Below are 25746 nucleotides of genomic sequence, written 5' to 3' on the forward strand. Positions count from 1 at the left end.
GTCAGAAGTTAAAAAATTTATATGATAATGTAATGATAAGCTTAAAACTAATACCGTCCTTCACAATGATACATTTGTTTACCTGCAAGACAGGACTACAAAAACAAATAAAACTTGGATAAATTCCGTAAAACTAGTAGACAAGAATACATCAGTTTACTAGAAAAGCAAATAATTATAATATCTACAACATAAAGCAATACATAAAAAATACAACTTTTTGCAATTATTTAATACTTATGAGCTTGTATTGGAGGGCAGAGAAATGAGTGTCTTACACGGAGAGTCAAGTTGAAATAATAACAGAGTATAGAAAAACATCTTCAGTTTCATGTATAAGACATGTAGCAACATCTTAAATCTTACTGATAAATAAATACATGTACATGTATATATCAATGTAAGTTGTAAATGTTTCTGGTAGTCTAAAGTTACAACACTAAGTTATAATAATACTGTTACAATGTTGAGCTGAGTTGTCTTCTCACGGCTGCAAAGAGGATAACTCTTGGAGTGAGAGTATTTTTGATATCAATTATATGGAGTAGATGAACGCTGTGTTAACTCGTGCTGCTTTTAACACAGTATCAACGGGAATAGTTTTGAGCAGCGCGACTTCAGCAGCTACAGTGATTGCCATGGCAGGATGGGTATAAGGAACATCAACCTTCGGCACCTGTCATATACCCAACAATAAGACAATGAGTATAAGGAACATCAACCTTCGTCACCTGTCATATACCCAACAATAAGACGAGTCACTTTAAAAAAGTCAAGTTTGCTGAAGGAGCAAGTTTAAGAAGACCTGAAGATTATCAGCATTTGGTTTTTATTGAAATTAAATAAATTGGCTGTTAGTATGCGCCTTGACCTTGACACAACTGACAGAGTAGAAAGTTTTTAGCAATAAGATACACCCCTTGTTCATCAACTGTATTAAACAGATTTAAAAATTAACTCCTTGACTTGCTGTTTGATAAGACAAATAAATATGATTTCAGTATAAATAGTTATATATATAGCTTCCCTTTGTTCTTTAACTGCAGGCATTAAAATCTAAAATTAATTGTCATCCAGACCCAACAAATTAATGTCCAAGCTCGTTTGTTCTTGCAAGAGAGGCAAGCAAAACTGCAATTTATTTAACAGGCGTAAACAAATAAAAAGCATTCTATCTATATGCAGGTGGTTGAGACAGTCATATACCTACATACAAAAAACAATGTGTTTGCAGCAGATATTAGCAAGGACTCTCGCAGTACGAAGCAAGTCAGCATATACTGTGCTTTGCAAGTGCATGACATAATTGCAAAACAAACAAAGAGTTGGTGAATTTTACAGTGAAGTTTGTCCACCTTCCTACCCTCGCTGAGAAAAACTTAGTTCTGCTTCGTTTTAAAGCGAAACAATGCAATAGTATAACCTAACATGAAGGAAATGAAGTTAGACTGTGATTTATTCTTTGAGAAAGATAGGCGGCCTCATACCTGGGTGAAGAACATGTAAATGTAAGTTGGTCTGAAATGACGGTGCGACTTATTGTTATAGTTTATGCTATTCACATTTGAACCTGACTTGAAACTGAAATTACAAAAATTTAGCGCAGGTCAAACTTGAAACAACCGACTCAACTTCCAAAATTGTTTAAATAATTTATAATGAAGTTTTCGATAAGTAACAAGGTTTCGATGGACAAGTTCCGATGATATATATGTACTTCGTCACAAACCTAGAATTACATAATCTACAAATTGACCTTGCAGCAGAAATGACACAAAGTGAGTACAGTGTGCCCTCAGGTTACGATGACCATGTTACACGATTGTTTTGCCCTGCGATGTGGAACAAGTTGATTTTTTGCCCTCTCCATACGAAATATTTTTTTCCACACGAAATCAACAAAAATTTCTCTTGAAATTCACATTTGGCAGTCTGTGCTAATTACATTGAAATTAACAAACAAGCCGAACAACAAAATATATCTAACAAAGATTTAAAGAGCATGCTTGATCTCGCTCAGTTCGGCAGTTCAGTTTTTATTGTGAAAATGAAATACATAAGTGATAAAATTTTAGTGATGAAAAATTTGAAGTTCATTAAAATAGTTAAAAATACACACTAAAACTTAGCTGAAGTTCAGTGAAACTAAAAAACTAGTTCATAAAACTAGAAAAGTTTTATGAAGTTTGAAATATGTTAAACTTTATTTTGTGGAGTGAAAAAATGTCCATAGCTCCTCACACAAAGCATAGCAATGACAGTACTGTTACTAACCCCGTCAGGTACAAAGTACGGAGCATCTGTCTCCAACAACAGACGGTCGAGCGGAATCATTTGTGCGACACGTCGGACCTGCCTGGCGGAGTCAAAAGTCACAAGGGGTGTCAGCCCAAGCTTGAGTGAAACAAATCTAAGGCACCACCTCCTGGCCCACTCCCAGGTATTTGTAAAGCAGTGTCTGTGGATCTTGTAGTCAATAGGGAGTATTTCTGTCATGATAGCCCAGCAGTCTTCCTCAGCATCTCTGCAGTGAATGACTAAGGGCAGCTGCAGCTCTAGGGCAAGATACAGCTGAGCCCTGAAAGCTTCCTGTTGCTTTTCTTTGAAACTAGAAAGACTAAAAGTGGGCTCACATCACAAAGAGACCATCAACAGGTTTAACATAGCTAGTTTAACTAGTTGAGAGTGATACATGAAAGAGAGGAAGTAAGAAAGAGATATGACATTGTCAATAGGCTACTTTAGGCCCTAGTTTTAGTAATCAGTTTGTTCTAGTAACAATTATTTTCACGAAAAATATTATAGGTGAACACAAATATTTATATAAAATCTTTTTTGCAAAATTTTTAACCTGAATAATTTGCAGTTTTTGGATTGAAATCATAGCTGATGTTAAATAACAGAAAAACTAGTGACTTGTTCTTCAAACATCTTTTGTTCAAATTAAGCTGCTAAACAGTAAAGGGGTTGGGGATGTATTACGAATAATAGTTTATGACTATCTACAAAACTCAAATAGTTCTTTATTATAACCTATGTTAAAAACAAAAACAAATAACTCTGTGTACTGTGTCGACAACTTTATGAATGTTTGCTGAACAGTGTAAACCCTTGTATGAACTCACAACTCCCAATTATAAAATTTCCTTGTCAAATGAATCCTGCTGTAATATTGAAACATTTGGCACATGGTGATACTACGAGCAAGTTATCAGTAGACAAAGTCCGTTTCTGCTGTCCGCTTTTGATTGGAGACTTGAAAAATGAAAAACTTCAAAACACTGGTTCAGTCAAAAAAGCAAAAATCTTATGGAACTTGCCACTGAGAAGGTAGACAACTCCTGGACTAAAGCAACAGTTCAATGGCCTACCCCTTAGAATAGTCGAGACCAATTTCTCCCAGAGCCCTGACCTTTGGGTGTTGAAGAGCTTTCCGGAGACTAGCCTCAGTTTCTTCATTCCATTGTTCAGCGAACTTGGGATGTACACCAAACGACCCCCAAACATTGTATTCACTCAGAAGGGCCTTCCATCTTCGCTCTCAAAAATAAAGCAAACCTATGAATACAAAAACCTCTATATAATATTTGGGCTGTTATTATTATAAAACCTGTTATTATCAAAAGATCGTGAGCTATAATAGTTTATGAACCTTTAAGTATAATACGATATACGGTATTACACCACATAATGATTGTTAGTTAAAACTTGCTATTTCAATATGACCCAAAAAGTCATAAATAAAATAAAACTGATAATTGGAAAGTATTTTAAAGAAAATCTTGGTTTATTTATATCAATTATAATCCTTAGCAGTTGACTAAGTGATATCCAAGTAGCTCATTTCTAGTCAGAATTACGGACAAGCCGCTTCCGACCTGATGATAATATATCAACATTCATCTGTGCAAAAAAGCAAATAATTAATAGTTCAATAATTAATAATAATAAAGTGTTTCGCAACATTCAGAAAAAGATAGATATAGAATAAGTAGGCCATAGCAAGTTATAAATGCTCACTGTTACATTTCACTATAGTAATCCCTCATTTTTCCTCGTTAATCGGGACAGACAACTTCACACGAAAAGTTAATTTCAACTAAATAAACCCGATCAACTCATATTTAATAGGGTCACTGTTTCCTTAATCATAAGCATTTCCTCTTTTTCTTAGGTTCATTAGAAAATTATGATTTACAATGAAAACCAGTCAATGTTTACATCAACACTGGAATAAAAATATTTGATGTAAGCAGCAACTTCAACCTTTTAAAAATCTTTCTCTATACTAAGAACTGGGTTCATCCTTCTTCTTTGAGCCATCATGGCTACTAGTTCAGATAAAAAATTGGTATAAACTATGAATTCCTCTTTGTGCTTCATTGGCCCACCTGACGATCTCTCACAGTACACTAGAATGTCAGGGTACCTACTAGTACTGGGACGATATCAAAAATTCGTTGTGGTACGATATGATGGGGTAGCCAACCGATATATCGGGTATGTTATTGGAAGTACTAGGTAGTGTATATGATGAGCAAACCAAACGGTGAGTAGCAATTGTTATTAATAACATTATTATGAAGAATCAATCCAAGGAAATAAAGAAAAGTAAATAATAAAATCTAATAATAATAAATAATAATAATGACGCCCTCTCTTTTTGCTCACGACGACTACTAAACTATCCATCGTTTTTTGATGTGATCACCCTGTTTGCACATGCGCTCGTCTACGAAAAAGCCGCCATATTTGAAAAAAATGATCGTCATTCTCTTGATTAATAGTATTTTTCGGTGTTGTTTTGATACTAAAATCAAAAATTTGCTAACAAAGCATTGTTTGCAAAAATTAATTGCAGAAGCTTCGTGTTTTAACAATAAAATTTGTCCATAACGATGGCTGACAACGATACAATGACGTCATGAAAAAAACGAAGGATTGCCTATTCACCACGCAAAGCATTGATAGATTCAATCGAACCAGCAAATAGGAAACTCGCTCACCTAATCAGTTGGCATAGACACACCCTCAATCTCGTTTTCTACTTTGGAGAAATGAGCCCAGACTGGGCTCTTCGTCTTCTTTGCTGTCGCCATGCTTGCAAGATGGCGGATTCAGTTGAAGTCCAACGATATAAATATCAACGATATCGTGAAATATTGACGATATCCGATATGGGCAGAAAGCACTCGGTACGGTCGGTATCAGAAAGTGGTATCGACGGTATACCGAAATATCGTAATATCGTCTCAGCACTTGCACCTACCACTAAAAAATATACTGAATTCGCATTTTCAATCATATCTGGTCTGTCTACTGACAACTTCTGAAACTAGTTTAGTTCGTTTTCAACATGATAAATTGTAGATAGAATGTCATTAACTCTTTCGCTACCCTATTGATAAGCCGATGTAGCGGCTTATCAATAGGGTTTCACTTTTCTTTTTATTGCGAAGCCAACACGTCCGCTATACCAATCAAATTTTGTCTCCAACGAAACAACCAGGTTGCCAATCACAAGCAACCAATAAAAATTATTTTGGCTCAACAATTCCATTTCTAAATATTTTTCAAAACGGGAAAACCAAATCGTTATCGTCATGGTAATGACAAACACACCGTGTTAGTTCAACGCAAAGAAAGCATCAGAAATTTTGCGAACGTGGGATTCACTAAACAATTTTACACTTATCTTGTAGACAATCTTCTTCTGAACAAGATGCATTTTACAGTAAAACGATATCTGTTTTGATTCTCGAGGTATTGCTGAAATACTATCGGTATATCGGTTTTTCGAAATACCGTTTTAATTAATTTGGACAGAATAATCGTTCGGTCAGAATTTAATACGGTAGTGAAAGAGTTAAGAGGTAAGTTAATGACAATAATAGCAAGAATAAAAATAAGAAAATAATAAAAATATAACTTCCAAGATTTGGCTAAAAGAATTATGGCATGTGCTGACCTTCGACGCTTCATTGATTTGCAAGAGACATATGACATATCTATAGGTAAACTCACCAAACTTCCAGTTGAAGGGATCACAGAAGACAGCGAGACAGCCAGCAAAGTTACTAGGGACTGTCCGACTAGTGATATCATCCGTAGAGTAAAGGTAAGTGTGTAGAGAGCCTTTGTGTCGCCTTCTTGTGAACAGGAAGTCAAGGTGACAGTGACTATCAATGAATGGCACTTTGCTTGACATGTACTTGTTTCTATAGGAGGATATCCATGCACTGAAAACAATACCAAGTTAATTACATACAACAAATATAAAAGATAAAGACGAACAAAGAATAAGCAAAATTTGTGAAATATTAAAACCTTCTTACCCTTTCAAAGAAATCAAACAGCTGATTAGCAAATATGTAAAAACGTTACCAGAACTTGGATGTAGCGAAATTTCAATCTCAATAAATCAAAGAATAAATTAGTATGAAATTAACACCAGATTTGATGGTGATTTTGCAGCCATCCCTTACCACAACTTCAAACTACTTGAACATTCTTAAAAATCTTTCAATTTCATAATATTTCATAATCTATAATAAATTGATTATAGGTTTATTGTTTTTTGGTTAACAAATACTTTTTCTCTGATAGTCAGCAAGAACAAGAATTTGAGGGAGCAACTAAACTCGTTGATCCCATAAACCAAAATCCTATAGCGAACAAAATGTTCAAGACAAACAGGTGACATGTGAAGATGAGAGAAGAAAAAACATCTACGTGCCTGTCTCCGAACTGCAATGAGCCGGATTTCTCCGGAGTATCATCTTTGCCAGGAAGGTAGAGACATTTTCTCCTAGTAGCTGGCATGCTCCATCGACTAAAAAATATATATAATTATATATATACTTGTATACTGTTGAAGGAGAATAAGTCACTATGACTTGTGAGTAGAAATATGATCTTACGGTTATCAGACAGCTAGATGCACATCTGTTGCCAATCGAGACGAGCTGCTAACAAAGGACTATTGGGGCAAAAGAAAAGATTTACCTAGATTTGAAATACTGGCATTCAGCTTGAAAACCTGGATACTGACAAAAATACAATGAATGCATATAGCTACAGGTAAATTTACTTCTTAAAAATAAGCTGTGATAAAAAAGAAAAGACATGAATAATGAACAGAAAAATTTTCAAGACAACCAACGGTGACAGAAAATAGGGAACACTGGGAGTTGAACCCAGGACCTATCGGACTGCAGCCGATTGCTCTACCACTGAGCTATATCCCCACAGCTGTCAACTTATTTCCTGCCTCAAATCACAGTCATTTCACAAATCAGCATCATTTAACGGCATAGAGAAAGTCTCGTTATGTGAAAATCACAGTTAGATGACAGTTTTCATTTTTGTCTGAAAACAGCTGATCGCCATTCTGAATTCTCGCATATAAACATGTCGATTGCAAACTATAATTATTTTTGTTATAGTTATGTAGTTTATATCACACCTACTAGATTAACTAATGTATGGGTAATTAATTAATACATAATTTCTTTTTATTCGCAAATTTTGAGGAACCTTATTTAAAATAGCCTAGAATTTGTCAAATAATAAATCTAAATAACAATATAGTTAAAGTTGCAGGGCAAAGGCACCATTTCTAAGGAATTGAGGTCGACTGCATGTCGCAGTGTATCGATATAAACAACATTATATCACAATTTCGATGACTCAAATGTCAATAAATTATAATTTTATTAAAATTTGTTTCATTTTCTGAAGTTTCTTTGCATATTGTAAAACGGTTAATGCAAAACATCTTATTTTTACTGCACTTTTTTTGATTTTTGGTTAAGTACATTAAAGCCTGGTTCCCATATCGATTGCCAGACCCTGACCGTAACTTGCGCAGCAAAACGCTTGCAACGCTAGGCGGCTTCTGTTGACATATAAGGCTGCATCGCTAATAATCGCATAAAATGTTCGCTCGCCATGCCGTTTCAATAATGGTGACCTTCCCCTGTGCAGTGCATTTCAGGAACCTGCATTTTCTTGCATTGACTGCCGGCGACTACCGGTGGTACCCGGCATGTAGGTTCACATTTCACCACAATAGCCTACGGTGCAGTCGCCGGTGCTTTGCGGCGTATATGGAAACCAGGCTTTAGAGCACAGGTGTCAAACACATAGCCCGCGGGCCACACGTGGCCCGCCACGTCATTTTATAGGCCCGCGAGAGCTTAATTACTCATTCGCACGAGACAGAGTTAACTCCCGTATTTATAACGTTGCTAGGCACCCCAACGCAAGTTATCTTGCCTCTGAAATTTATTTATTCCTTCTATCGTTATCTTTAAATTACAGAAGAATAATTTTGATTAGACAGAAAAAAGATTTCTGGCTAATCAAACAAACGTACAAATATGCCTCAATGATCTCTTTGGCAAGTGATAACTAAAATACTACACCCATTTTGACATCTAGCTAAACCGAAAACCATCGCGGTCACTTAAAAATTTATCGTTCGCGATCAATTTTTTTCAATTTTTGAAGTAAATATGCAGATTCAAAAAAAAAATTATTTTTAATGTTTCAAAGTTTTTACTAACTTTTAATTTTGTCAATTTGAATCGTTATGCTCGAATATAAATGCACTTTTTAGGCTGTCAGCCGTAGTCAGACGAAAGTTATCATTCACCTTCGATAGGATCATATTGATTCTAAGAGCTGCCCCTGCAGTCTGAAAAGTCAAGAACAGAGTTACTGAGCATATTTTTATTATTTGAAACATGTTTATGACAGTTTATTTGAGTTATATTGGGATATAGATTTGCTATGCTTGTAAGGATAATACTCGCGAGGAAAAATTCCGAAATTAGAATTTCAAGATTTTCATGTTCATGACTGTCTATGTATAAATAATATTCATAACTTTGTATTGTATGTAATAAATAAGTAATTTTAGTCCAACACTGTATATTTGTGAAATATTAAAACCTTCTTACCTTTTCAAAGAAATCAAACAGCTGATTAGCAATTTTTTTGGTACAAGTCTAACATTGTTTCAGCAAATAACAAATAATTTTTTGTTTTTTTGCTGCTTACATATTGATTTTGTGTTGCTGCTCTTGCAATTATTTAGTGTTTGCAGGTTTAATGTGTGTATGCAAACAAATTCATGTTCTTAGTAGATCACAATTTTTGATTTTACCGAAAGTATGCTCATGTTCATGCTCATGGGTATTGTACTGTGTAATTTTTCTGATTCTTTTTCGAAAACAAGTGTTCTGCATGTTTTGCTGTGCAACTGTTCTGCATGCAACTTTAAGTAATAAAGTCAGAGTTATTTAATATCAAAGACTAGTTAAAGTTATTTGACATTATTCGATTACATTTCGTTACAATTATAAGTTACATCTGGCCCTTTGAGGACAACCATTACGCTGATGTGGCCCTCGGTGAAAATGAGTTTGACACCCTTGCTTTAGAGGGTTGACAAGCAGCAGTAAAATGTGCAGTCAGTAGAATTTGCCAATACCATCAACTCAAGGTACGACAGACGAAGAAAAATCTAAAATTGATATCTAGAAAAAATATGCAATGCAAGCCATTACTGAATAATTTTTCAAAATTCTTTTTATGTACCCCCGGTTACACCCCTCACATTAGCATTTTTTTCCGAGTCACTAGGTAAGCCACACTGAACAATTCAATCTGATATTTTGCTTAGAATACGATCATCTGGCATACTGGCATACTATGAAAGATAGGCTAACATCCAAAGCCTGTTCTCACTTTTTGCTGACAGTTCCCTAACAAGCCAACAGAGATCAAGACACAGAGCTGCTGACCAGACACTCTTCAATTGACCACTGAACGAAGATATCAGTGCGAATATTGTCAGTTTAAAAATAAAGAGAAAGTAAACTATTTACTACTCAGGACTTAGCTTCAGTATCTAAGGATAAATAAAATGGAAATTCTGGTTATGGTGTCAGAAGTGGCGACAGAAAGACTTTCATCAGTAACAAGACGGCAAAAGTCAATATGGTCAATTTAAAACAAAGCAGTCCTCCTGCATCTTTGATAAAATAGAGCTTGAGGACGTAAGCTCCTATTGCATTAAGTGAAAACAATGGCTATCACCAGTTTATGACAACAAGAATTAATCATTTGTCCAGATCTAGCACTAAAACTCACAAAAGAAAATATAACAATACATCTTTTTATATTCCAACTGATGGTAATATGATTTCTTGGAAACTGCATGAGCCACTAGGGGTCATCACTAAAAGTAGAAGTGTATGTATTTTTATAGCAAAATAACCTTCCTGTTGACACAGACATTAGGCCTAATGAGAGACAAAAATATCTGTATTCTCGACTGAAAAACATCTTAGACAGGCGTGTGGATTAAAGTTGCATGACAGTTTGTAAAAAAGACCATAAAACACAATAGCGAATGCAAGTAGCTACAAAAATGTCCATATTCTATAATGAAATCTATGAGAACCGAGAGCAGTGAAAAGTTACTCAAATGAATGTTTTACACAATAAGGCATGCCAAGACAATAAGGAGGGCGAGTAAAAGTAAGACAAGAAATTCGAGAGTGGTGGGAGAGCCAAACAGTAAGATGAAAAATCTGTGAGAAAAGAAAAAAGGAGACTAAAAACCAGAAAGGAAAAAATGTATGGCAACATTGGATATGGAAATAGAAAGCAAAATGATGAACAGCAAAACCAGTTTGAGTCAGCTCTATAGCAACTCCTAACACACCAGGAAAACAGGGGGCACTGGGAGTTGAACCCAGGGCCTATCGGACTGCAGCCGATTGCTCTACCACTGAGCTATACCCCCACAGCTGCACATAGACATCCAGTAAAATGTGATACAAATGGCGGACATAGGAAGACAATACTTGAAAGGAACCCCCGATATGCATGAATAGATATAATCCGCTTCAAATCATATGATTTTTCGCATCCTTCTATCTCTATCCAATAGAATGTACCGAAAATTACGCCTAGAGCTTGTTAATGTAGTTCTGCAGAGACATTTTGCCCTGTACACTAATTTGGCTCTCAATACCAAAAGCATATACATACTAAGGTAAAATTGCTCTGACTTGCTGTTATGAAACACTTCCTTGATTAAAAATGTCTAGACAACCCAGTCAGGGATGAACCAAAGTTGTGTTCTGTTGAATTATAAATTACCATGGTAGAAAATTCTAAATCAGTAAATCTAAATCTAATTTGATTTAGTGATTCAAGAATGCGAGAATGTAACAGCACCTATTACAGCAGACAAAACATGACCAGAGGCCAATGCTACTGTAAGGCGAGAATATTTAAGCGCACTTTCACCTTAAACTGTAACTTTTAGTATGTGAAAACGCTATCAGCTTTGACGAGGCTTTGCAGCACTGAAAGGATTGCAATTCTGAAAACACACTCAAATAGTTTTCTAAGAATACGAGCTTGAACATCGAACAAACTGGGAGAACTTAGAAGATAGGCCAACATCAAATGCCTGCTCCCAATTTTCGCAGATAAATTTTCAAACAAGCCAACAAAGATCAAGAAACAGAACTACTGACCAGACACTCCTCAATTGACCACTGAACGAAGAATTCAGTGCGAATATTGTCGGCTTAAAAGTATAAAGAAATAAGCTATTACTTAGATCTTAAGCTATTACTTAGATCTTAGCTTCGGCATCTAAGGATAAAGGAAATGGAGATTCTGCTTATAAAGTCCTAAGTAGGTGAGAGAAACACATCTTCATCAGTTACAGATGGAAAGAGTCAATACGGTCTATTGACAATAAAGGTAGGCTTTTGGCCTTTTTAAATATTACGGAATTGCAGGGAACCAGACCGACCCTGAAACATTGAATAAAAAATGGCTATCATCAGCTTACGGCTAAAAGACAGTTACTTTTCCAACTCCAGCACTAAAATTATCAAAAGAAAATATAAAAATGCAAGCAGTGATACTCAAACTAATCGTAATATGTTTCTTGAACACTGCAGGAGCCATTACGAGTTGTCGACGCAAATAGGAATGCTTGTTTTATACAGGATAATTTTCCTGTTGGCAACGCAGACATCAGGCTTAATGAGAGATGAAAAATACTCTATGCTCGACTGAAAAACATCATAGCCAGGCATCTAGATGAATGTTGCAAGGCAGTTTGTATACTACCATAAAATGCAATAATGAAAGCGTATAGCCACAAAACAAGTTTATCTTCTATGAAGTCGTCTATGACAAGCGAGATCAGTGAAAAAGCCACTTACATGTAGATCTGTATGTTCTACACATTACATCACGCTAAGTAAACAGAAAGGGCAAGAAAAAGTAAGGTGAGAAAATTGGGTTAGGGAGGAGTCAACCAGACAGAAGATAAAAAATCAGGGAAGAGATAAGAAAAAAGGGGGAAAAGCAGAAAAAAGAAATGTAAGGCAGTGTAAGGTAATATAGGATATGAGGATAGAAACCAGAAAAAGATAATAACAAAAATTTCAATATTCTACACAGAAAAACAGAGGGGGCACTGGGAGTTGAACCCAGGGCCTATCGGACTGCAGCCGATTGCTCTACCACTGAGCTATACCCCCACAGCTGCAAGCAGTCATCAAGTAAAATGACACACAAATGGCTGACATAGGAAGGTAATGCTTGAAGGAAATCACTGATATGCATGAATAGATGTAATCCGCTTTAAATGGTATGATTTTGACATTTTTACATCCCTAGCCAATATGATGTACGGAAAATTAAGTAGTAGCTGCTATTATTTGAGAGTGCTATATGCTTTGAAAAGGCTTGAATGGTTTTTCGATGGCTTAAGGCTGGTTCACACTATATCGCTGTATGACGGCATCTTGCTTTCGGCGTTCATAATCGATTATGTGAACCATAAACTGATGGCATCGACGAAACAACACGAATATGTCAGGCATCGACGACCACCTGTACAATGTGAACCATTTCAGCGATAGTAATTCGCAGTCACTTATAGCGTGATTTATTTATTTCTGTTTATGATAGTCGTTGCGGGACAGGCATTTGATTCAAGCTTTCAAAAACAAAGAGGTTTCTTCGCCAAAAATTAAAAAGAAAAATGAGAAAGAACACTACGTCACGGAGTATTTGCTGATAAGTAAACGCAGATGAGTTTGTGATAGTGTGAACATTGTTATCATCGATGACCAACGAAGTACTGTGGCATCAATGCCGAGATAAGGCATATGGTGTGAACCAGTCTTTATATTAGTGATTTGGTTAATTAATGGACGCTTATACAAGGTCTGATCCAAAAGTTCCCGGAATTGAGTTAAAAAAAGGTGAGGAATGGTAAGGCTATGCCCATGTCTGTGCATAGCCTGAAATCATCAATAATGACATCAGTGAACAACAATATCATACTGAACATATTTGTACAAACGATAGGCTTTTGACATCGTGTTGTACTCTACATAAATCGTCATCTCAGCTTTATGGTTTCTTCTTACTCCTTCATGCCTATGAGAGTATGCTAAAAACACAAAGTAGCTGTTGATATAAGTCAAAGAATTTACAGCGAACATTCAATATTATACGAGGTCTGATCTAAAAGTTCCCGGAATTGAGTTGTATACTCATGCATATTCGCATGATGGAAAAACCCATTGCAGCGTTGGCTGGGAAACACCTCTGGAGTGTTGTCACAAAATTCTCTTCAAGCTGCTATGACAACGCATTCTCATGTGAGCCGACGATATGTCAAGGTCTGTCAGGTGCTTCCGTCGATTTAAAACAAAAATTTATTGTCATGCCTAATAAACCGCGCAGAACAGCGCATTTGCATTAAATTTGTGTGAAATTAGGGAAAACAAGGATATTATGACCTTTGAAATAAAGTTTTGATCATCCCTGAAAGCTTCCTTAAAATTGTTGCAAGCGTGCATCCTGACCTTTTTTTGGTCATCAGTTAACAAGCTTGGCACGAACTTTGCTGCGACTCGTTTAAATTGTTAACAAAATCGTTTAAATTGTCAGCTAAAACTTTTTGAACAGTTCCAAAACTAAGTCCAGTCTCTCCAGATATCTCTAATGGTTAAACGTCGATCTGGCATGACTAGTGACCTCACACTGTCAATTTACGAGCAGGTTCTTGCAGACGCTGGTCTGCCAGACCTCGCGCCATCTTCAGTGCGGTCTCTACCTTCACAAAAACGTTTTTACCACTCAAAAATTTGTGTTTTCTTTAGAGCAGCATTTCCCTAAGCAATAGTTAATATTTCAACTGTCTAAGTACTTGTTTTCCCAGAGTTCGCACAAAATTTAATACAAATACGCTGTTCCGATTGATTAGACATGACGATAAATTTGTTAAAAAATCAACGGAAGCACCGGACAGACCTTGACGTATCGTCGCTTCACATGAGAACGCGTCGTCATAGCAACCTGAAATTTTGTGACAACCTTTCAGAGGTGTTTCCCAGCCAATGCCGCAATGGGTTTTTCCTTCATGCGAATATGCACAAGTATACAACTCAATTCCGGGAACTTTTGTATCAGACCTCATATAATATTGAATGTTCGCTGTAAATTCTTTGACTTATATCGACAGCTACTTTGTGTCTTTAGCATACTCTCATGGGCATGAAGGAGTAAGAAGAAACCATAAAGCTGAGATGAAGATTTATGTAGAGTACAACACGATGTCAAAAGCCTATCGTTTGTACAAATATGTTTAGTATGATATTGTTGTTCACTGATGTCATTATTGATGATTTCAAGCTATGCACAGACATGGGCATAGCCTTACCATTCCTCACCTTTTTTCAACAAAGCGACGGAGTCAATCCGCATCATTCGAATGTCTATAGAAACACTTAACTTGCATTTAAAAGCAAAGACTGCATCATGCGCTTCAGCGTGTCATGGAAACATAGTGATAGTAAAGATTTGATAGCACCTATAACAACTTTCAATCACTTGTTATCAGTAGTACTGAATTCCATCAGAAAACTGAATCTGAATCAGAATCAATGCATCCATAGGTCTACACTACCATGGAAAATGCATACCTTTTGCGAACAGCTCTCACCAAAGGTGTTCTCTGGGAGGCTGTTACAGCGACTTCAGACTGCGTACTCCCAGTAATTTCTTCTGAAGTTGCAACCTGTCTATCCACCGCAGAAGGCGGGGTCCTCCATGAGTTGCTCTCTGAGTTTTTCACCTTTAAAAAGCTGAGACTAAATCGATGGGACCGTCCAGCTATAAATATATGTGTACGCCTGACAGCATTACACTAACCCACACAGTAAGAGAAACAAGATAGCAAAAGCAGAGTATGAAAAAAACACACAAACACAGCTGCTGCTACACCCAACTCGTTACCATTTAATGTCATCGTTAGTCAATACTATATAGCGATTGGTCAACCGAGCTTTTAACCGCTGCACCTACTTGAACATTTGATAAAACTAAACAAGAACTTTTGGTATTCAAATAACTACAATTGGCATGCACTGTATTGGCACATACCCAAGTGAAAAGGCTTCTTCTGATGGCGATTGGTGACAGGCGTAGCAGGTGTGTTACTGAGCCAAGAAACATGCTGTGAGGATGTAGTAGCGGAAGACCCCTGTAAAATATTCATGTACCTGCCATGGTAACTTGCAGATCTACATTTAGTTAGCGTTGACATAGGATTGGCACAACTGGAGACACTCTGCAACAAATTAGTTTGTGATAAAGGTAACCATACATACACCAATGTATGTACAGGGCACCCTCATGATACGGTTACCCTGTTATATGATTTTTTCACCTTAGAAAGTGTAACATGATGATTTTTTACCTCACCATTTGAATCTTATTTCAACATATGAATTCAACAAAATTTTGGCCCGAGTTCAAATTTGGCAGCTGGTGCGTTTATTACGTACGTCGAATAACAAAGACGCCAAAATGCTGTTTGCCGAAAGCATTTTCACAACGCATGAAAGAGACATGATGATCGATTTCTGTCAGTTCAGCATTTCTCGGGTGAAGAATGACATTTTCCCCTTTGGACCAGTAACAAAGTTAGAGTTGGCGTCCCTTCAAACAAAAGGTCAGTGGTCGGACAACTTCTCTTAACCTGCTAACAAATATCCGTTTCATTACATATCAAACAGAACATTTTCGAGAGCAACATCGCTCGCTTCTATACACCTCCATATGGTTTTTTCCACCATGCGATGGCAACCCTGGAACGGATTAAAATCATATCCTGATAGTGCACTGTACGAGTTACGAAGATTTTGAGTGATTCTAACGTTGGTCATGAAGGAGTTACTATGCCTTCCAAACTTCCACCGTTGAAGATTAAAAAGAGGTTTGTACAAGTGAATTAGAGTCAATCATTCATGTATTCCTAAAAAAATGCAGATGAGCCCAAATCTGCGATCATGATAATAAAACTCAATGGATAAACACGCGGTTATGTCAGCCATTGTCCTAGGGCATCAACGTTGAGCAAAAGGCATCACGCTGTGTTAGAGGCTTCACAGACAAAAATGCAACCTGGGACCTTCTCAAATTGTTTTATATGCTATTTATCAATAAGACTTTCACTGGTTATATATTGGCCAAGTGTACAAAATAATTTTCATCAAATATTTTATCAATTGTATCACTGAAGGAGTAGCCACAATGGCAGTTTTATGAATTGCAGCAACTTTTAAAAGTGTAAAACATTGTCTCTTCTCCAACAAAATGTGCAAACATACTAGAACTAGTATCAATGTCATTGAAAACATAAGCCAAACACAACATTATCTGCATAGTCAAACTTTTCACATCACAAGTGGAAATATATCCAATAATAAGTACAGAAGTGTGAAGACTAACTTAAGTATCTCAAATAATTCTGCAGCTATATAGGCATCAGGTTAGCTAGCTGCTATCTCAATCATCAACTCATCAATTTTTTATTATTAGGTTGTCAATTTCGAAAGGAAGCTCAAAGGATGTTGTATGTAAAAGAACAGGTTAGTTACCACCAACTCAAGTATAACGCATTGCTTTATCAAGGCTGGAAACCTCATATAATCTGGTGGAACAGGTCTTTCTCTAGAACTCGCACTTTAGTTCTAGAAGCAATAGATATCTTATGAAATAAGTAACTTCCATAACAAAAATGCTTCCTTCACACATATCTTTTACAACCAGTATAGAACAGAGCTATACAAACAATAAAATGGACAGAGATTGTTACCTCAGATGCAGATGAGGGCACTGACTGAGTTGTGGTAAGCTTTGGGAAGAACAAGCTACGCCTAGAGTCAGCCATTCTGTTGCTATACTGAGCCTCTAGTGGACTGTGTGAGGGAGACTTGACTGACAGTGGTGTCTCTCCAAAATTGTGGTTTTGTACAGTTGCTGGTACTGAAGCACTTAATCGGCTTTGCTGATAAAGAGGGGTCTCCATGATTACTAGACTATCTGGTGTTTCATGCTCCTGTTTTGGTGACGACAATGTAGAAGTTTGCAGCAGCTGAGATCCATCCATATTTCTAGCTGTGATATTAGATGCCCCACTGTTATGATTGTTTTCATCTGTAGACAGAACAAAAATTAAAGCAATAACTGTAGACTGAGGCTACTGGCATCAGCTTTATTGTCTTGTGTAGCTAGCTATCTGCTGACACGCGATATCATAAGTTATAATACCCTAGGACACTTATGTATTCGCCTCATCTAACTTTCGCGTTTTCGCGGAGTCATCCTCTTGCGAAAATTTCATGAGCGAAACTAAACTATCATAACAAGCGAGCGAAAACGCGGAATTAAATAGCTTTGTTCATTGATAGTCCAAGAAACAAATGGCAGCAAACGATTAAGTTGAATTATCGATCTCGGCTACACAATTCTACCTGCGGTTCACAATTACAAACTAGTCCCAAATTGAAATTTTTTTTCTTACCGGTGAACCGAACCAGAGGAATCTAATTATGTTTGTTCCACTGCATTTATTTTCACATCACTATATTTTCGCACTCACCAGAGCTGCGAAATTAAGTTGCAGCGAAATTTTACTCTGTATGCTACTCACGAAACTAAATACTAGCAAAATATAAGTGTCCTACAGGCAGTCTGGTGTGCTGTGAGAGATCGCCAGGTGTAATCAGCCATTTTAGACGCCAGCTAATAACAATATGCACAATTATACCAGAGTGTACATGGGTGGTCGATTGGTGCAGTCGCTAATGTGTCAGTCTACCATGCTGGAAGTCGCATGTTCGAATTCCGTATGATGCCATTTTCCAATCTCCAACCAGGGCTTCGGACAGACAGACATGTCTCATATTAGGGTAAAAACTAGTACCCTGTCATTCAGAAGTGTAGTGACAGATAGTCAGGCAAGCTGATAAAGTACAGAGAATCTACTATATATACGATTACTCTGAGATGTCAGAAGGTGGGTTACGAGTGATTTGTTGGTGAATCGCTAGTAAAAGCTAATGTTGAAAATAATAATGTTGAGTGGCACAGTTGTTGGAGTGTCGGTCTACCGAGTGGAATGTCGCAATTCTCTGATGCAACCTTTTTCCAACCACTAAACTTGGCTTCGAACAGACGGACACAGCTCTTAGTATAGTAAAAATTGTTATTAGATTTTTGTACCGGGCATCCTCAGGATACAATTTTAATCCGTTTCAAGGTTGGCATCGAATGATGAAGAAATTGTATGTTGGGGTATAGAAACCATAGTATTTATATAATGCATACATCACCTGGTAAAAATTATTAATAATTTTATACAAGTACTGTACAAAATAAAAATTAGTAGCACAATAGTATATTTTTTATGACTAAAATTGTATTATCTATTAATTTCTGGCTTCGTTTTTAATATGATTCTAGCTGATCTCATTAAAACTTTTTCCAACCTAATTCGACAGGAGGCCTGAACAATGCTGTTTTCATGAGTGGACTTTTAATAGCAGGTTAAGGAAAGTTGTCTGACCACTGATCTTCTGTTTGAAGGGATTGCAACTCCAACTTCGCTACAGGTTTTAAAGGGAAAATATTACCGTTTTAAACTTGGGAATTGCTGAACAGAGAGAAATCGGTCATCATGTCTCTTTCAAGCGTTGTGAAAATTTTTTCAGTGAACAGCATTTCGATGCCTTTGTTATTTTGACGTATGTAATAAGCACACTGACTGCCAAATTTGAACTCGAACGAAAAATTTGCTGAGTTCGTATGGTGAAATAAGATTCATATGGTGAGGTGAAAAAACCATTACGTTTTACTTCATAAAGTGAAAAAAATCATTTATTAGAGTAATCATATCTTGAGTGTGCACTGCATTCGCACGAACGTTGTACCTCCAAACATTCATAACCGTTTCAAGATACACAAACGTGATAGGAACAATGCTTATGATCAAGTCTGTGGAGCCAGCACAGCAAATCTAGGGAAAGTACTTTCAGCTCGATAATTGGCAAGATCTAAGGCAAATACTTTGAACATAATGAAGAAGCCCCAGATAATGACATTACCAGCATGTGGGGAAAAAACATTACATACCAATGTCGGACTGTGCTGTTGTGTCCTGGACTCCTTGTAAGGTAGGAGGGTAAGGTGAGGGACAAACTTGATATGGTGATGTTGGGCTGTCATAGTTTTGAAAGCCATTGATATTCACTGTTTGCTCTATATCTTGTGCCTACAGTACAAGACTAACCATTACATAAAACTTGGTTAACAAAGATGAAATCTCAAGTTACAGCAAAACTCATCGACCTACGTTTAAAAAAAATTAGGTCCTGCAGAGTTGTCTTTTGGTAAGAATGGCCAACTCCTAATTAAAAATGCACACCTCTGACATAGACGCATGGACTAACAGTGCAGTATATCTTTTCACGAATCATCAGACCTAGGCATAATAAAGTATTTGTTGAGATTGGAGGTATTTTGTTATGCCTGGTCTAGACGTTGTTAGTCTAATGTTGTTAGTCATTATGATTATTTTTTTATAAGCGAGAAAAATTCAGTGATGATCAAAAATCTCATAGCTATTTGAGCGACTTTAAAAAAAAGGGTAAAAACCTAAGGATTTCAAATCGTTTAGCAATTAGCTCAAATTTTGAGCATATTACATTACGTTTAGATTCTAGGTCTTCCTGTGCATGATGCCCTGAACAATGGCAACCAAGTAGATTCAAGCCTAAAACGCGCCACCATAGAATAAAATGTAGTTACATAGTGTGCACTAAGAAGTAAATAGTTGTGTTCACTGATAAAGTTTAGTAATTGTATTTTAACAACTCATTTTAACGCATTTTAATAACTGTATTTTACCTAAACTCATCTTGTTAGCTAGCTCTGCAAATAAAACGTGGGATGATTTGGCTGCTTGAAAGAGCTGAATAGCAATTTACGATAAGAATAAAAGCAAAGCAAGTCGTTACAACTTATTTTCCAGTTTGCAGCAATCCTAAGTTGTGCCTGAACAATTTAATGCATAGCCATTGTATAACTTTTAAACTAGAGGATCACATATATTAACTCTGCAGCAATAATACGAGCTCTTAACAAGTATTCGAATTTGATTGCCAGAATGATGTGGCTCAAGGTTAATCTTTGTTCTAGGACAAAGGCAACAGTACTATATAGACCATCGTCTACTACAGAATATCTACATAAATTATAGTGCAGTATAACCTCAACTTTTGATCACTTAGATGAATTTCCCCACAGACATGTACTGAACGAAATAAACTGCAATTATCTGTTAACAAACTAGAATTGTAATTCACAGCACTGTTACTCATTGTGAATTCAGTCAACAGCCATACACTAGATGCTAAATTAATCCTTATTTTGTCCTGATTTCAAATTTGTAAACCAAACTGCAAAACTATATTTTTGAAGGATTATGCATGCTAAATTCTGAAAATTTCATTTTTAATGGTTGGATATAACCATCTTGACTCATTTGACTCAGACAATGAAATATTTTAATAATAATTTCTAACATACGACGCTCAAAATTCATCACAGCACTAGTTTTGTGAGTGAAACTTGATCAAAATTAAACAAATAAATTAAATTTAAGTTTAAACTTTCAAACAATTAAAAAAAAGTTTAGGCTTTTGTTCCCAGCTCCATTAGAATAATTTACATTGTATATTTTCATGATTACCTCTACCTCAGAACCTGCATTTCACTTAGTCAGCAGATCTGCTTGCTAACTTGCTGAGGTGACCTAACAATGACAACCTGTTACCATTGAACCTACTTTATGTAGCTTTTACATATAGTAGGTTCAATTAGTGTTGAGCATTTAGTTTTGTACATATAGCTTTATATAAGGCACATATTTTACTAACGTGAAATTACCTGAGATATTAATTCTTGTTGCAAGTTTTTAAGCTGAAGATTGTACTAAACTAAATACAGTGTATTCCCAATAATAAGAATATTGGCTACAGCATATGAAGGTTTTGAAATATGAAGTAATTCTTGGCATGGATTAATTTCTGTGGTTGTGATCTCACTGAATTTACATTCCCAAATGAACTGTTCGTAATAATGTTATGAAGTTCGTAATAATGTTATGAAGCGTAGATATCCACCTAGTGATAGATGTGGGTACAAATTCAAATCAATAGCTAAATATGAATATCAACAATACATGTTAGGTTTGCTTCATATTGCTGTTTTGTTGAAGAACATAATTAAATATCCCAAGTAAAATACTTTGACGCACATGTGCATAACTGCTAAGCTTGCAAATAGGGGATTGTATGACCAGATTGCTTAGAATGTTGTATGCCGACTTGAAAGTTAATATCACTGAAAATGAAGCCAAGCTCTCCATTTACAAAACGCTTGGAAAAACCAGCTGAGTGAAAAAAACTAAGTTAAACAACTGGGTGCATAAACAAGATAGAAAAACTGAAAGGATCCTACCAGGTAGGCTCGGGGAGGTGAGTCGGTCTCACAGTTCCACCTGTAGTACGTATAATTAAGATTGTCCTGACTGTAAACTTTAACCAGTTTACCATATGGACTCTATAACAATAACAAATGTCATGAGTTTACCATATATGGGCTCTGTAACAATAACAAATGTCATGAGTTTACCATATGGGCTCTATAACAATAACAAATGTCATGAGTTCACCATATGGACTCTATAGCAATAACAAATGTCATGAGTTTACCATATATGGGCTCTATAACAATAACAAATGTCATGAGTTTACCATATGGGCTCAATAACAATAACAAATGTCATGAGTTTACCATATGGGCTCTATAACAATAACAAACGTCATGAGTTCACCATATGGACTATATAACAATAACCAATGTCATGAGTTCACCATATGGACTATATAACAATATAGTCACAATATAACAATATAGAGTTCACCAGTTGTCAACAGGAAAGCAACAAAAGTCACCAGATATAAAGAATTTAAAGACCATCTTTTTATTGTGTTTTTTTATCAGTTATGTTAAAAGTTCTAAGAGGAAAGGGGGTACATCATTAAAAAATACAAGCAGCTCTACCTAACACTGACAGCATGTAATGAGCGTATAGCATTGGCCTAAACCATAATTTTATCAGAATATTTAAAAGTACAGTAGACGCTCCTATAACGTATACCTCCTACAACGTAAATTCCAGATAACGTGAAAAATATTATGTGAAGTTCTTGCTTCCTACTACATAAACAATTTCCAAATAACGTAAAGTGCCAAATTGGGTGAGTTCTAAAATTTGATTTGAACAATAATCTATCTTGCCGCACTTCCGAAATAAAAAACGACGTACGTATAGCGTTATGCCTATTATACAAATATACAACTTTTGCAACAATCCAGTTGGTCGTGATAGATCATCCGATGTGTCGACAAAGTAGCAAATAGGGTGGATGCACCTTGTTCATGAATACAAAGGCGACCGGTTGGTGCAAGTATTACAGTGGCGATCTACTAATCTGAATGTCACGAGTTGGAGTATTGTCGAAAGTTCTCTTTTATCCTAACCTTGACCCCCTGGATACAGGTAGACGACAAACAGGTGTACCACTTTTTTGTAAAACATTTTGTTGTTTTGCTTTCTTGTAGAAGTATAAAACACTTGTTATTAGTTCTACTTTGAAGAGTGCACTTTGCTATTTAGAAAAATAAGCAAATCGTTGTAAATGAATGTCGAAGATGTGCGCTCCCCATCAACTTTTTGTAGAATTAATGCAATCATGGTCTATAAAACCAGTTAGAATGATCATAAAAAGTAGGAAAGTTGTTGATGTGAACCAATAATGCCGCAGTTACAGTACAGCCCATAAATTAAAAAGTCAAATCAAGTTTTTTTCTTTTTTGTATGCCGAAAGGAGTGAGTTTGGAAAGCTCTTGGAACAGATTAGGCAATATACATACATTTTAGTGTTCTTTAAAACGTAAAATTCCTATAACATAAATGTTCTTGGAAAGGATTATTTACGTTTACGAGCGCGGACTGTATGTTTGAAACTACTGTAAAACCTCTATTTGAACACCACCTTTAGTTGATTTCATCGCAAATCAAATGCCACTATAGAAGGGTTGAAAATTACAGCGGCATCGTTTAATTAAACACCGCTCTCTTGAACCGCCGCTTTGACATTCATTCTATTTGATCTTAATGAACCCATAATAGGAGATGATTAAAAGAAAAGTGCCCATAAAATGGTACTAACAGTGACCCTGTTACATCAATTACAGTCAATTCATTTCTTGTGGCTGTTAGTGTCACCATAGTTTAAGTGACAGTGTAGCTGAGAGGATTGATCGTAACAATCATGAGAACTACACTCTGATTGGAAGTCATTAAGGTCTAAATCTGATCCAATGTTTTCAGATTTGTCAATAATGTGGTTTACAACCTAATGTAAAGAGTTACAGCTTTTTGATAACGATGAGAATACTCTTCAAGAACACCGTACAACATAATAGCAAAAAAGCCATTGGTACAGCATATCGAAGACTATGTTCTAATTCCAAAGCCTTCCAATATTTTGTTTAAAAATTTAAAAGCGACACCATCGAAATAATTAATAACTGTATCCACCTAACGTTTTATTCAAAGTAGTTCCTTGTTTAACTCGATCTGACAATTTGATAGAAATGAAAAATGGTTCAAGCAAAAATGCTGAGGCCGACGACATTAATGCCGCTCCGCCTGAAGGAAAATGCAAAATATAGACTAACATCAGCATCGCTTCACTCGTAAAAGGGAAAAATGAATTTTCTTAAAATTCTGATGACCTAATCAAAAAATAATGTGCAACTCTCTAATTAAATGTTCCCTTTAATACAAGGACACTATAAGGAAAGGGTTGAAAAATACAGTGTCATGCCATTTAAATAGAGGTTTTACGGCGAATGAAATATCATTAAATAATACCGATGCTAAAAAAAATGGTGGTCATTTCTGCCACCACATATACGACGAATGTTTAAAGGCTTAAAAGAAATGGGTTTGAAAACTTTGAAACATGATAAGTGATAAGCACTTCAGGCTATGATTTACATCAAAACTAGTGTTGGGCCGGTAAGGAGTTATCCGCTTTTACCGACACCGAGTGATTATCGGTGTCCGGAAAACCAATCATTTTCGGTGACAGCTAGTTATCCGCGGCCGGTTTGATATGATCGGTATTTATCCGTGAAAGCCTATCGGTAATTTGTTAGCCGGAAAGATTTTTGTATTGGACAGGCTACAGCATTACCAGCGACGCGTGCACGGGATAATCCCCCGCACAATTAGCCGCTTATGAAAGAGCTCATTTGACGTCTCACACACAATCGCTATGTAACGGAATGAGAAAGAAAAGAAAAATCGCGCGTGTCAATTGATGTTATGGTTAATAGCAAACACGCATCTTTGAGGAACACGCTAATCAAAAAGAGTCGCTCAGCGCACATTGGCAATCACAACTTTTTTCTCAGACATTCTGAAAACACAACAAATGCAAATTATATTATAACTCTTTCTTCAACGAACATTACCACGCTTACCTATAGGTATCTAGTATTATATTACATCTTACATTGATAAAATGTAAAACGTAATATACGTTTTATATTTTATCAAATATAAAACCTATATCACGTTTTATATTTGATATAACCCCCATTTGATATTTGATACGTTTGATATTTGATACGTTTGATATATTTATACGTTTTATATTTGAATTATCTCCCCACCTGCGTTATATAAAAATGGGCAGTAGGTAAGCTGAAGTTAAACACACACTGAAAACCATATACCGAACTACAATACCGAACTTTCTTAGTTGGCAAAGAATACCGAAAATGGTAAATACCAAGGATACGACGCCGGAAAACCGATAAAAAAGTGGAAGGATACCCTATCCGGCACTAAATTATATACCGGCCCAACACTAGTTCACACACTACAATTAATGCAGTTACTGCAGACTATGATAAAATTTAGAACATAATGATCACTTTTTATTATAATAAAACATACCATTCTGCTTGCAATGTGAAGATGGCTATTAGTACTTGTAGTGTGGTAAGTGCCTAAAAAAGGCAAGGATTGTAACTAAAAGGTTTTATACGCGGATTTCTTGTAAATTTTAACCAAAATAAGAAATTGACTAATGCCTACTACTTAGCAGTTTTATAATCACTAAATCATAGGCGAATCCACAGTAAGGGTTGAACAGAATAAGATGAACCTTACTAGATATTGCTCAAGTTTTTAGAGATGTAGTT

General features: G+C 36.1%; 1 protein-coding gene and 3 non-coding genes across 4 annotated transcripts; all 4 read right to left on the minus strand.

Annotated features, from left to right (window-relative positions):
• On the minus strand, positions 1-25546 carry LOC137404338 (uncharacterized). The gene is made up of 11 exons (XM_068090532.1): positions 25499-25546; positions 21922-22023; positions 19534-19672; positions 17216-17556; positions 15499-15598; positions 15039-15228; positions 6737-6832; positions 6025-6239; positions 3372-3540; positions 2275-2617; positions 1-676 (listed from the first exon to the last, which is right to left on the minus strand). Exons 1-11 carry the CDS (start codon positions 25499-25501, stop codon positions 536-538), a joined length of 1839 nt encoding a protein of 612 aa, XP_067946633.1. The 5' UTR covers positions 25502-25546; the 3' UTR covers positions 1-535.
• On the minus strand, positions 7176-7247 carry Trnac-gca (transfer RNA cysteine (anticodon GCA)). Its single transcript has one exon. It is a non-coding gene; the product is annotated as a tRNA-Cys (tRNA).
• Trnac-gca (transfer RNA cysteine (anticodon GCA)) lies at positions 10745-10816 on the minus strand. The gene has a single exon. It is a non-coding gene; the product is annotated as a tRNA-Cys (tRNA).
• Positions 12510-12581, minus strand: Trnac-gca (transfer RNA cysteine (anticodon GCA)). The gene has a single exon. It is a non-coding gene; the product is annotated as a tRNA-Cys (tRNA).
• Positions 25547-25746: the final 200 nt, after the last annotated feature.

The sequence above is a fragment of the Watersipora subatra genome, chromosome 9 (genome assembly GCF_963576615.1).
Source record: "Watersipora subatra chromosome 9, tzWatSuba1.1, whole genome shotgun sequence".
Taxonomy (NCBI): domain Eukaryota; kingdom Metazoa; phylum Bryozoa; class Gymnolaemata; order Cheilostomatida; family Watersiporidae; genus Watersipora; species Watersipora subatra.